This window comes from Metopolophium dirhodum, chromosome 7 (genome assembly GCF_019925205.1).
Source record: "Metopolophium dirhodum isolate CAU chromosome 7, ASM1992520v1, whole genome shotgun sequence".
In the NCBI taxonomy this organism is placed as follows: Eukaryota; Metazoa; Arthropoda; class Insecta; order Hemiptera; family Aphididae; genus Metopolophium; species Metopolophium dirhodum.
The window spans coordinates 589,041-601,469 of record NC_083566.1 but is presented as its reverse complement, the minus strand read 5'-3'; the positions used below and the strand labels follow the sequence as shown (position 1 = coordinate 601,469).

The 12,429-nt window shown below is 30.1% G+C and overlaps 2 protein-coding genes across 4 annotated transcripts in view; one reads left to right on the top strand and one right to left on the bottom strand.

Annotated features, from left to right (window-relative positions):
• The window catches only part of LOC132948573 (FH1/FH2 domain-containing protein 3), a 51,487-nt gene extending 50,479 nt beyond the window's left edge, over positions 1-1,008 (top strand). For all 3 annotated transcript variants that reach the window (XM_061019101.1, XM_061019099.1, XM_061019100.1), the window contains one exon: positions 564-1,008. Coding sequence is in view for 1 of the 3 variants with exons in the window: in XM_061019099.1 (XP_060875082.1) it covers positions 564-637 (74 nt within the window). In the remaining 2 variants the exon portion in view is untranslated. The remainder of the gene's footprint in view (positions 1-563) is intronic.
• Positions 1,009-8,165: 7,157 nt separating this feature from the next.
• On the bottom strand, positions 8,166-9,933 carry LOC132949331 (nuclear control of ATPase protein 2-like). The gene is made up of 2 exons (XM_061020173.1): positions 9,805-9,933; positions 8,166-9,694 (listed from the first exon to the last, which is right to left on the bottom strand). The coding sequence occupies exons 1-2, from the start codon at positions 9,905-9,907 to the stop codon at positions 8,304-8,306; spliced, it is 1,494 nt and encodes a 497-aa protein (XP_060876156.1). The 5' UTR covers positions 9,908-9,933; the 3' UTR covers positions 8,166-8,303.
• Between the last annotated feature and the right edge of the window lie 2,496 nt (positions 9,934-12,429).

Here is a 12,429-nt window from a genome sequence, read left to right as displayed (position 1 = left end):
ATTTGTTGATTCGTAGACGTATAGAGTATTACGCATCATGCCATGTTGGAAAATGCTGTTTATTAATAAGTTACACAGTTCACAGTTTTTCAATAGTTCGACAGTTTGTATAATTATATGCAGTGGCGAGGAATATCCACCCACCCCTTATCCACCAACCAGTATTACCCTCATGTTAAATTAATAAATAAAATGTTTCACCATGAGTTATAGAATATTTAGTCCTTAATTAATAACTATTATAATATGTGTAGATATTACTTGAATTTTAATCATAAAGCTATAATATACATATATTAATTATATAACATGGTAGAAATTACCCGTTGGACATCACACAATTGAGTCCTTGAACCTATACCCATTTTACAAAATAAATAAATCTTGGAACCGTCCCTGAAAACCGTAGGACCACCACGTCTTGTTTATATGTAGTGAGCATACTATTGTTACACAGTGTTCTGTAATACTTAGCCATAGTTGTGAATTGTGATCACTAATCTTTGTCTACCCTTAAAAAATGCTCTATGCATTATATTGATACATTCTATACCTGTTTACAGTGAGGCGTACGTTGCGGAACGGTCTGAGCGACGAAGACAAAAAACATTTGGCATCATTCATAAAGGGCTACTGAACTGTGATATCCATGACGTCAAATATCTTATGACTGAAAATAATATTTTAGACGTTTCTTAATAATTTTCCTAATTCATTTTATTTTTACTTATATATAATATTTAAAACTCAACAATTATTATCAAACTATTCTTATATATTTCCTATTTTTTTTGTTTTTGTTAATTTTTTTTTTTGGTCCTTCCTTCTACGTATATTATTATTTTATAATATAATCATACTTCAAATGGTATGTGACATATAACCCAACTGAAATGACAGCATTTATCAAACTGAAAAAAATAATGTTAGTTATATTATATTTTATGCATTTATTGAAAAGTTTTGTAATGTATTACAAACTGCGAATAAACGTTGTTAAAAAATCAATCTCATCATATTTTATGAAATATTTTAATCCATCATTATTATTTTTTTTTGTTAACTATTTGCGTTAGTTAAAAATTAAAACCAGAAACTTGCCCAATAGGCAGGTGTTATAAAAAAATTGTATTGTAGAATTACAGCTTTATCGATAATATTAATTAATGATGTAAGTATAGGTCGAATATCGATACAGTCGTTGATATATTATTTTTCCTTAACGTACCTATATTTTGTTGTATTGAATTTTGCCATGTAAGATAATATCATTATTAAGAATATTAATTTATCAACGAATATACGAACCGGGACATTAAAAAAAAAATACATAGGACCATCGTCTCTTGAAGAGCTTATATATTATATATATATTTTATGTAGGTACTGTAGTCGCCATCGCGTGGGTACTTACGATGTAAGACGCCAACACGTTTTGTCCATCATTAGATACCTATACTTAAATACGGATTTATTATAGATTTCCGTCGCGTCGTCTAAATAATAACGCTATACGCGCGGCGAGTATAGCGTAAAAACCGGACAAAATGTAGAAATAAAAACGTTAACGACGTTTAAAAAAAAAATATATGTAATAGATATATATATATTATATTGCAATACCATGTCTCGATGTTCTTGGAAAAAAAAACCGTAGTTGACGATTTTTATAGTCGACAGATGCGCGAGTGTAGGTACCGTAAAAAAATATAATGATAAAAGTCGTACACGATAATAATATTATTATATATATCACCGTCGTCTTGGCACTTTAAATGGGCACATGCGCCCCGACAATAATAATATCGTCGGAGATGAAAACGAAAAATCGACGCGGCGAAAACATTAAAGTAATACTTGACTTATATGTGTCGTTATTATAATGTGCGTGTGTGTGTGTGTGTGTAGTTTATTCCGGATAGGTTGTGTCTTCGGTGGGAATCGGACGAGAGTCGTAAAATTGTCACGCTTCGAATAGATCACGTACGACGCATCGTGTACACGGATGGGGCTAGATGGACAGACGCCGGTCGATCCGAGCAGTGCACATTATACGCCGTAATATTATTATAATATCAGTCGTTTAAACGATAGAATTCGACGCGCTTTGCTGACCCGGTCGGGGTTTACCGGACGGTGTTGGCCGTTGCTCAAATTTCCTGAGATATACAGCGTGACGTATATTATGATATGCCTACCTGCTTCAATAATTATACGGTACAGTCACAGCGCGCATAATAGCTGCAGTGGTTCACAGCCTTTTTAAAACTGCCGCCCACCCCGAGAAGCAAAATACTTTTCAACGCCTCCCCCCCCCTCCTCTTCAAAATAAAAATGAAAATAATACACACGAAAAGCTTATAATTAAATAATAAATATAATATAATGTAAAATATGCAATGTAAATATAATGTGTAAGTATCTACAATGTTTGAACACAATTTAAGTGGATTAAATAAATGTTTTAAAATAACAGCTGTACTGATCAGTAAGATGGTCGTACTTGGCGATTCAAAGTCGGTTTTTTTGTTTTTTTGTTCAAACCTTGTGAGATGGAGGCGTAAGTTTCCACATTTGACGATTATGTCCAGTCGATTTCTTTTTCCCGTTATTAGATCCGTCACCACACTGAATTCTCACTCAACGAGATAGAAATGGAAGGTAATTAATATTTTTTTACGACAGTCCGCTAAAGTCCAGGATGGGTTTGACTGATGGTAAGTTGCCAATTATTTTTACGTTTTTATGTAAATACATGCTCATCAACACCCAACGGCTATTATGCATGTCGAAGTGATCGCCTGATAGCCCGCGAGTACGACTGTAAATTGTAATATTATTATGACTTCAGGCATCCCGCCATCAATTGCCAACAAAATATGAAAAATGTATTTTTGACCCAATTTTTTTGACTGTAAAAACATGAATATATGTTTGAAAATTTAATAAAAGGTTCCCGATAAGTTACTATGATAGCAGTTAAAAAATGTTGGATACATTGGAACAATTTTTTTTCATAAGTATTTGAAGTTCAAATGTTGACAAAACTCATCAAAATCATGAACATTTGCAAATTATTTTGCAGTTAAGAGCATAATAATGCTTAATTTTTATAGCCATAAGGATTGGAAATTTAAAACAATAGGTTCCTATCTTAATACAAAATTATGTGTTGGTGGAGACCGGAGCCTGTAGTCTATTCTGATTTATAAGCCCTATCAATGTAAAACTATAAATTTCATTAATTGACGATTGTTCAGATGTCACTTGGTGATCGATGTAAAAAGTATGAAAAAAAGAATAAAATATAATAATGCATGTAAAGCAATAAAGAGCATTATTTTACATTTTTTTAAGCGCACGTCCTCAGATATTAGTTTTTACGAAAGACAGGGTGTTGTTTAAGTGTATTAAGAACCAGTAATATATTAATACCTATGTGTAGGTATTGTATAACAATTGTTTAAAAGATACGAGAAATCTATACCTATCATAATGTTTCGTATATTGTTTACATTGCAATATCGTTTGGAGACGTTTAAAAATAAACTATATGGGACACAATTCAGATTTCATTTAAGTGCGAATTCACTTAATCTTAGGTATAGGTACGACATCATGTATTTCATTGTTTGAACATACTATTAAATACTATACATTATCTGTTCGTATTACAACGATTATAGAATCGTATCCCCCCCTCCCTCACTACAGTAAATAAAAAAAAAGCTGGTGTTGTCAACACTCACGCACCACCATAGAAGGCGATGAGGAGCGTTTATATAAAGTAATTATGACGATATAAATGTACGAGTTGTGCTAGGTTTAAGTTATAGGTAATAATAGGTGTGGTATCAAATAATTGTTATTGAGAAATTATAATCTGCGGTTTAATTAGAAAAATATTACATACTGAGGTATTGAGGCTGTCCAGGGTACGAAAAAATTACATATTGCTATTGGCTAGTGATATCTTCCTGATGAGGGGAGAATTCTTAGCAAAATTACTATGGTTAATTAGGTAGTAGGTAAAAGAAACTCTTAAACCTGGTGCTACCAGGGACACGGATATCGAGTCGGTCTAACAGACGGGGTGCATAAATATTTCCTCCAATAAGCCCATTAATAAAACGACAACTGGCGATATTACGACTTGCAGTTAACGATTTAAGACCAAGAGTACTGCTGATATGACTATTATAGTCGTAGCAATGAGAGTATAATTATTGATATTTATACAAAAAAAAAATTAAAATATATATTAAAATTGTATGGTGTATAGAAAGCGAAAATATAAACATTCAGTGAAATTTTTATGTATCTACAGTTATTCGTTTTTGAATTACAACAAAATAAAAAATCACTAACTTGAGAAATCGAGTGAATATCCAATGTTGTAAACATTTGGACTTCAAACGCTCATAAACATTTAATGTGACTTTCTTACAAATATTTTTTTTGTTGATAAAGGTAGATAACCTCATTGGTGGAACTAGGGGGGAGGGCTAGGGGAGGATTAGCCCCCTGACTAAGATTGGCTAAACCCCACAAATATCCCTTATTGATTTAGATATAAGTCCCCTATAGGTTATTTTAAATAAATAGTTTTGTTAGCCCTCCCCCCAGAATTTTAACCCTAGTTGCACCTATGGATAACCTTATAAGAAATCTTGTATTACATTTTAAAATCTTAGGTTTAAAAAAAAATGTTATGAATTTTTAACACAAAATAATTTAAATTTTAAATACTTTCAAAATCGATAATATCACAGTTGGACCACAAAGTTCAATTAATAAATGCACACAATTATGTAAAAAACTAATAATTAATTTAGATAGCTTTAGTTCATTTAATTTGTTTAAAAGTTTTGTTTGTAAATTAAATCTTAATCATATAACTATTTTATATAATTTTATTCTGTTTTCATTCAACATTTTATTTAGAATTTAGATCTCGCCCTCTTCGGTACAAGCTTTTAGCTTTTGAAGGGGTATAATTATTCTTTTATTGTCTTATACATCTGAATTAATAGTACTAAATTCACATATACTTATTGTAAACATTATTTATAGATTGTATTTTCAATAAAATATAATGCCAAAAATGCCAAAAAAAAATGTGCACATTTTCGTGATTTTTGCATAATCTATTCGAACTTTAAATGATTATAAAAAATAATTATAACTGGATTTTTAATATTTTTCAAATGTCGTTGTAATAATATATTAGGAGCCTTTTATTAAATGTTCAAGCTTGTTTACCCAACAGATGAAATTTTATTGATATTCATAGAATAAAAACCCCCAAAAAAATGGAAACTGAAAATATCCGTAAACAGCTCAAAACAAGTCAAAATATTTTTAATACTTTATGGTGTATAGTAAACATTAATATAAATGTTCAGTAAAAATTGCATGTATCTACGGTCATTTGTTTTAGAGTTACGCCAAAAAGCAAAATCGATTTTGTCGAAAACCGATTTTGCGTAAAAATTCCCGTTTTTCCTTAATTTTTTGTTTGTTTTTCCCGGCCCTTGTGAAAACTACTATGAATTTTAAATTGGCTTCCTCCATGCACCAACTAGATTCACTTTCCCATCGAACAAGATACTGTTGAAGAAAATCGAAGCAGTTTATTACCCCAAACGGTGATGACAAAACAAATTTTTTAAAAAACACACATTATTGTAAAATCAATACGATAAGCTCCGCTTAGAATCTAAAATGATATTAACACACTTGTTTTTAACGGATGTTAGAATTTCAAATTTTTACGAAAATACGAAATGAAATGTTTTCGGAAAAAATTAATTGAGTCTACTGTTTTACTAATGGTAAAATTAATTACTCCGATGGCAATAGTATCGTAAATATACTGATAGTAATATAATTATATTACTACCCAAATAGGCTGATAAATAGGACAAATAGGACCGTTTTCGATCAGAATCGAATACAATATTATTTTACATCATAAAATTCAAATTTAACACGCCCATTACAGAAACCCACACTACACCTAATGTACAGAAAAGCGATGCACACTTGCCCTCCTTTTTTATATTTATTTGTCGTGCACAACAAACGAAAAATTAATGATAATTAACAATTATTATTATTAATATTTGAGTACTTATCATAGTTCATATTATATAACCTATATTATAACCATTAAATTACATTTTATGCATTCATATAAATTGAAAAATGGCATTCAATTAAAGTTTTAATAATACGTCTCGAACTGCATTTTTTATTAACTATACATACGAAACATTATGGGCAATATGCAATATGCAATAATTAATGGATTAGCTTATTTTAACTAGAAGTGCGAAAATATAATCTCACAATATCTACTTAAATCATAAAGAACGGTCTTTAGGTACTCTGCAATTGTGTAGTGTTCATTATCAAGAACAATATTTTGGAGTGTTTAGAATCGCCGAATAAATGATTTATTCAAACACCGAATAATCACAGCGGTATAACATACAAGCACAAACAAAGTACTCAACGGTTTCTACTAGCCAACTCAAATTATTGATAAGATTTAACGTAAGTCTATATTAAATAAATATTATAATATTCATTCAAAAACAGTTTACACTGTTACGTACCCACGTATTAAGTAATCATATATATGCTATGTACAGCGCGCCGCACGTTTCTAATAATATTTGACACTATAACTAATAAGGCAATTAGTATAGTATAACATGCGGAGGTCGCTGCAAAAGCGTAGGGAAAACAATTAAACTATAGTAGGTGTCGTCGTACGTATCTTTCTTGGAAAGCCAACACCCATACGAAGGATACGAGTCGACCAGCATACCAAATACGAGACCCGAACTCTGTCTCATGACCGAGCTTAGCCACTACTACGACCACCCACTCCAAAGGACTCAATCATATATTATATAGAAGCCCAGGACAAGAGCTCGTCAGACGGTTATACAGTATGGGTTGAGCTAACCATTAGACGGTTATACAGTATGGGTTGAGCTAACCATTAGACGGTTTAGGGACATTCAGAGTCAGGTCGTAACACCACTCACAGTTTAAATTCTATATTAAGAGTCGTAACACCACTCTTTTACACCATGAATTATAACATTGTATTTTTGTGCTTCGTTAATAAACATTCATCATAACCTAGTAGGTACATCACGTATTTCATTTCTGCGTTGATGTATATATCGACGTCGGTTGGGACGTAACAACACCTAAAATAATAAAATGTAATTAAAAAGTAAAATAACGACAAACAAGTTGTTGAAACTTTAAAGATAAAGATAAACTTACTAAAGACATTTTAAAACGTCTGCAACTATAATGTTATTTACAATATTATGTCAACATTAACTTGTAGGTATATCTATAAAAAAAAACCCCATAGCACGCTACTCGATATTTTTCCTCTACAATAGGAAAATGTATGAATAATAAATATGTTTTTGTTAACAAGTAACCATGATAACGAAAACCTTACGAAAAATCGGTCTCAAACATTTTACCGTGTATCCAGCTCAAAATATGTTTATGTTAAAAAATGTTACTGCATACTCATACAGTCATATACTACGTCAAATACGTGAATTGTAGAAAAGCGACGGAGATGTGGAGCAACTTTTAATTTGCTTATATTTTTATTTTTATATTTATTCATAATATTTATTGTTACAATATTATTGTTATTCAATTGCACACTTTAATCATACGCATGCACTTACGTTAAATTAGGCGAATAATAAAATATTATGCTTTGGTAACCTTTGAGGCTAAACAACCTTATTTTATTTGTTTACAAACACTGCTATATGTTTAGTCCTGCTTAAATATGTCACTTTTAATGTATTTTATATGAGTCACGAATCTCACGATATAATATATTACTATAATCGTATTATATATAATGATAATATGCTCCATGTGCCGGGTACATATACGTATTATGGCAACTAATTGATTAATTTAAAACAAAATTATCATACATGTTCGTTAATTAAAATATATTATATTTTACTAAGATATGTTTATAATATATTGTTTAATTCCTGGAAACACAAAAAAACCATGCCATAAATAGTTTTGTTAATTTTTGATTATATTGTTAATAAATGTGTAAGTCATTATACGTTATATCATGTTCTCAATTTATTAAAATACATATAAACATATATATAATATATAAATATATGATACAATTTGTGTAAGACTAATACTATTTGTCTACTATTCAGTATTCTACGCTATAATGTGTATACAAAATTAGCATTTACAAAATCGTTAAATAAGTAAATTTAATATTTGTTATAATTATTGTTGCAAACAATTTGTTTCAAAGATGTTTGGATGTTGGATTCCAAAGAGTGTTGGATGAAACGTTCTAGATTGTTATCGATTGCGGACACGACTTCCGATCGGAGATTGTTGTCCAAGTTGTAGTTTAGACCTTGTACATTGACGTTGGTGGAGATGTTGTCACATGACTGTTGTTGATCGAAGGACCACTTGGAAAGGTAGACTCGGATGATGATTTTCTCAACGTTGAACTTTGTGCGAGGGATGTTTGTTCTCTTATCGGCTGACATGACGTTCAGAGTGGAAGTCCATTCCAGGTTGTTAAGGACGAAGTCGTAAACCATTGTGTAAGAGTCTTGCGATTTCCTTTGGAAAGTCATCGACTTCAATAATTGTTCAGTGGCAGAGGCCAGTTGTGAGTTCTGGAATTCGGTATTGGACATTTCTATGGCGACGTTGCCTTCCTGCCACATCAAGTCGAATAACTTGTTGTTTTCTGTGTTCTGGAAAACGATTGGTTTGAGGATTTCGTTTTTAATCTGGACGAGCACATTATTTCTGGCGGACATCTTCACTTCGTTGGACACAGCGTGGGCTAACACTCCCAAAAATCTTTGCAGAGCTGGGTTGAATGCTTGGGTTTCAGAACCGTCTTGGGTCTTGACGTTAGCGTCGGCGTTTTGGAATTTCGCTGACCTGACCACGGAGTGTTTGTCGTCATAGAATCCGGTCGACAAGTTGCTGTACACGTTGTTCATGACTATTGTGTAATAACCCGAACGGGCGTCGCGAACGTCAGAATTGTATGATCCGACGGTTTCGATCTGGTTGAAATGGTACTGGGCGAACACAGTGTCTTTTTCGGGGTTCAAGTACATGTATTTCAATTTACCGTTGTCCATGTTCTTCATGGTTGAGTTGAATAACGACACGAATTTATTGTCGGACAATTTGATGGAATTTCTGGCAACGTCCAACGCTCCGTTCAAGTAGTTGATGTTATCGGCGATGTTGTCGTTGACGGCGATTTGCTGGATAGCGGCGATTTTGTCAGCGATTTTCTTGGCGAGTCCGTTGGACTGACCACTTGTAGCTTGGTTTTGGCTTCCATACTGTTGTTGTTGTTGTTGCTGTTGTTGTTGTTGTTGACGTTGTTTTTGGTTTAAGTTTTCATTTAAACCGAAATGGGTCTCGTCGTATTGGCTGTTCTGGTATTTACGGCTGGCGAATGTTGATTCGGAGTTGTCGTTGTTGTTCATGATGTGCTTGTTGAATTGGTCATTGTTGTTATAGATTTTGGAATCATCTGTTTTCTGATCGAAAAGGATTGCGCCCACATTGAACGATTCATCACTAGAGTCTGTTTGTTGGAAACGGAACCACTGGTTTTCTAAAATCAATAATTACCGGTAAATAGTATTTCTTAGCACAATAATGTATTGATATTTTTTTATCTAAATAATTTATGTGTAACAATTTTTTTTAAAAACGTGTACTCACGGTTTTCATCCTGGTTGTTGTTGTTGTTGTTGATTCTGTAGGCATTGACTCCCAGAGCCACGCCGGCCAAAAGGACGGATGCAATTACCAAAGTAGACTTCATGTTGGTAGTTCAACTGACACTGGTACCTCATCGTTATGGCTAGCCGGTATTTATATGATGGCCAGAGTATTAGAAATTCAGCAGTCAGCAATATGAATTGTAGCTATAAGCCTATAGCTGAAGAAAAAATAGATTACTATAATATCGCATATTCGTATGCGTAATTGACCCACCTATTTTATGATTAATGTTCAGAGTTGGTTTTGTTCCGTACACATTTTACGATTACCCAAACACTTATTGGCAGTCGGATATTACATTCAATTGAAGTCAAATGGATATTATCCTTAAAATATGCTAATATTAATCACCGAAAACATAAATATACAAAATTTAATTTTGTTAACTTTTTTTTAAATTAACTAATTTTATTCACTTGCTAGGTTAAAAATTGAAATTTTTGAACCGTATAATATATTATTATATACATATTTCTAAAATATCAGCCAACATTGAATTCAAAATTGTTTCATATTAGGCATCTAAAGCGTATATTTTAAGAACATAGTACCTATAATTGGTAAGTTAAGGTTTTATTTTTATAATTTTAAAACACTATTAACAACCAATAATAAAAGATAAATAATATAAATTTATAATTATTATTATAAAAATAAATACTTTATGTATTTTAATATTAGAGTACAGTACATTTTTAATAAAAAATAATACTTTTAAATGGGTAGACACATTTATAAGCACCAATACAAAGTATTAATATTGGTCAAATTGTCTTTATTATAAAAATATATTATTCTAAATAAAAATTTACCAAGGAACTTTTTTTAGTTGCCTATTAATTATCACACACATACATTATACACTGCTATTTATGTTTAGGATAAAAAAATAACTCTTTTTGTACATACATTAATGTACATATTATAATCAATTGTTTTTATTTAATGAACCAATAATTTCAACTCTTAAAATTAGATTTCTATAACTTATTCATTCATCCATTACCTATTTAATATTATTTATTTATTATTTATACTTCGATAACCTAAGAGTACCTTAATTATAATTATTGTTGAATATTACAGCTTTTACTTATTTTTATTATTGGCCAAATTTGTTTTTAAAAAAAATCTTATATTCTGAATATTTATTCAACATTGAGTAGGTATATGAACTAAGTAGTCAAAATAGTAATAAAATCTTGATGAAAAAAGTAATAAAATTCATAATATTTTATCTTAACTTTTAATTAAATTTCAAATTACGACACGAAAAAATTTAAATGTTTTAGATTTATAAATATTAAAAAATATATGATTTAATATTACTGGTGCGTTATTTATGTAAGTATACATATGTATATAAATGCATCTTTTACACATTTAAAAAAAATTCTTTTAACACACATTATATAAAATCTGATGTTCTGAATGTTTATTCAACATTGAGTATATTAATTAAGTAGTCAAAATAGTTATAAAATCTTGATAAAAAATATAATCAAGTTCATAATATTTTATTTTAACTTTTAATTAAATGTAAATTTACAATACAAAAAAATCGATTTTTAAGGTTTATAAAAATTAAAAAATATATAATTTAATAAATTTCATCTTTCCCACATTTTTAAAAAATTCTTTTAATACACATTATATAAATTCTTTTTTACTTAAAAGTGTTAATATTAAACGGTCGGTTCCAATGATATTGAAATAATAATCGAAAACTGTTATTTTCATGGCCAATTATAAATAATATGATAACACAATGAGAACTTATATTTTATTATAAATTGTAAGTTAAAACTAAAAATAATTAACTATGTGTGTCAACTAATTTGTAGGCGCATATCCCAAAAAATGTATGAAATTGTTTTTTTTTTTATATTTCATTCAATTTCCGTTTTAAAAAGTTGTAATTGAGCTCTTGTAAATGAAGTTCATTCCTATTATATATACTAATAGTATACATGATAATGAATTCACTTAATTTTGGAGTGTTCAAAAAGGTGACTAAAAGAATCCATTCAAAAAATAATATGGGTAACATAACATACATGAGATACTCTCTGTTGAGTGTAAATATATATATAAAAATTAATTTATAATAAATTTATCAACGAATGTTGTTATAATTCAGTGTTAAGTCAAGTAATACAGCTAGTAAATTATAAAAATAAATAGGCACCTATGTATGTTTTGTATAAAAATTAAATGGAAACATTAAATTTAACACAATTTAAAGTAGCTTGGAATATTTGTGACATATTTTTATGTGTCAGTGTCATCATTAAACGCAAAATAAATTAAAAAGTCAGTTCATCGCATTTACTTTGGATTTGTTCGTGATTCATTTTACGTTCCAAGAATCTGAGTGGTACAATTTGGAAACCATTATTTTGAATTAATTAATTTTAAAATTTCAATATAATTGACATTATAGTTTGTCAAAATTACACAAGTAATTTTCTTTCTTATTCAGATTGCAAAAATGAATAATTAAGAATTTAATTTAATGTCAATTAATCATGACACAACTGTTTTTAAAACTCGACGATTAAT

Coding starts and splice junctions, on each gene's coding strand:
- LOC132949331 (XM_061020173.1), bottom strand. CDS start 9,907: ATGAAGTCTACTTTGGTAATTGCATCCGTCCTTTTGGCCGGCGTGGCT. Junction 9,695..9,804: donor CAACAACCAGGATGAAAACC/GTGAGTACACGT, acceptor TATTGATTTTAG/AAAACCAGTGGTTCCGTTTC.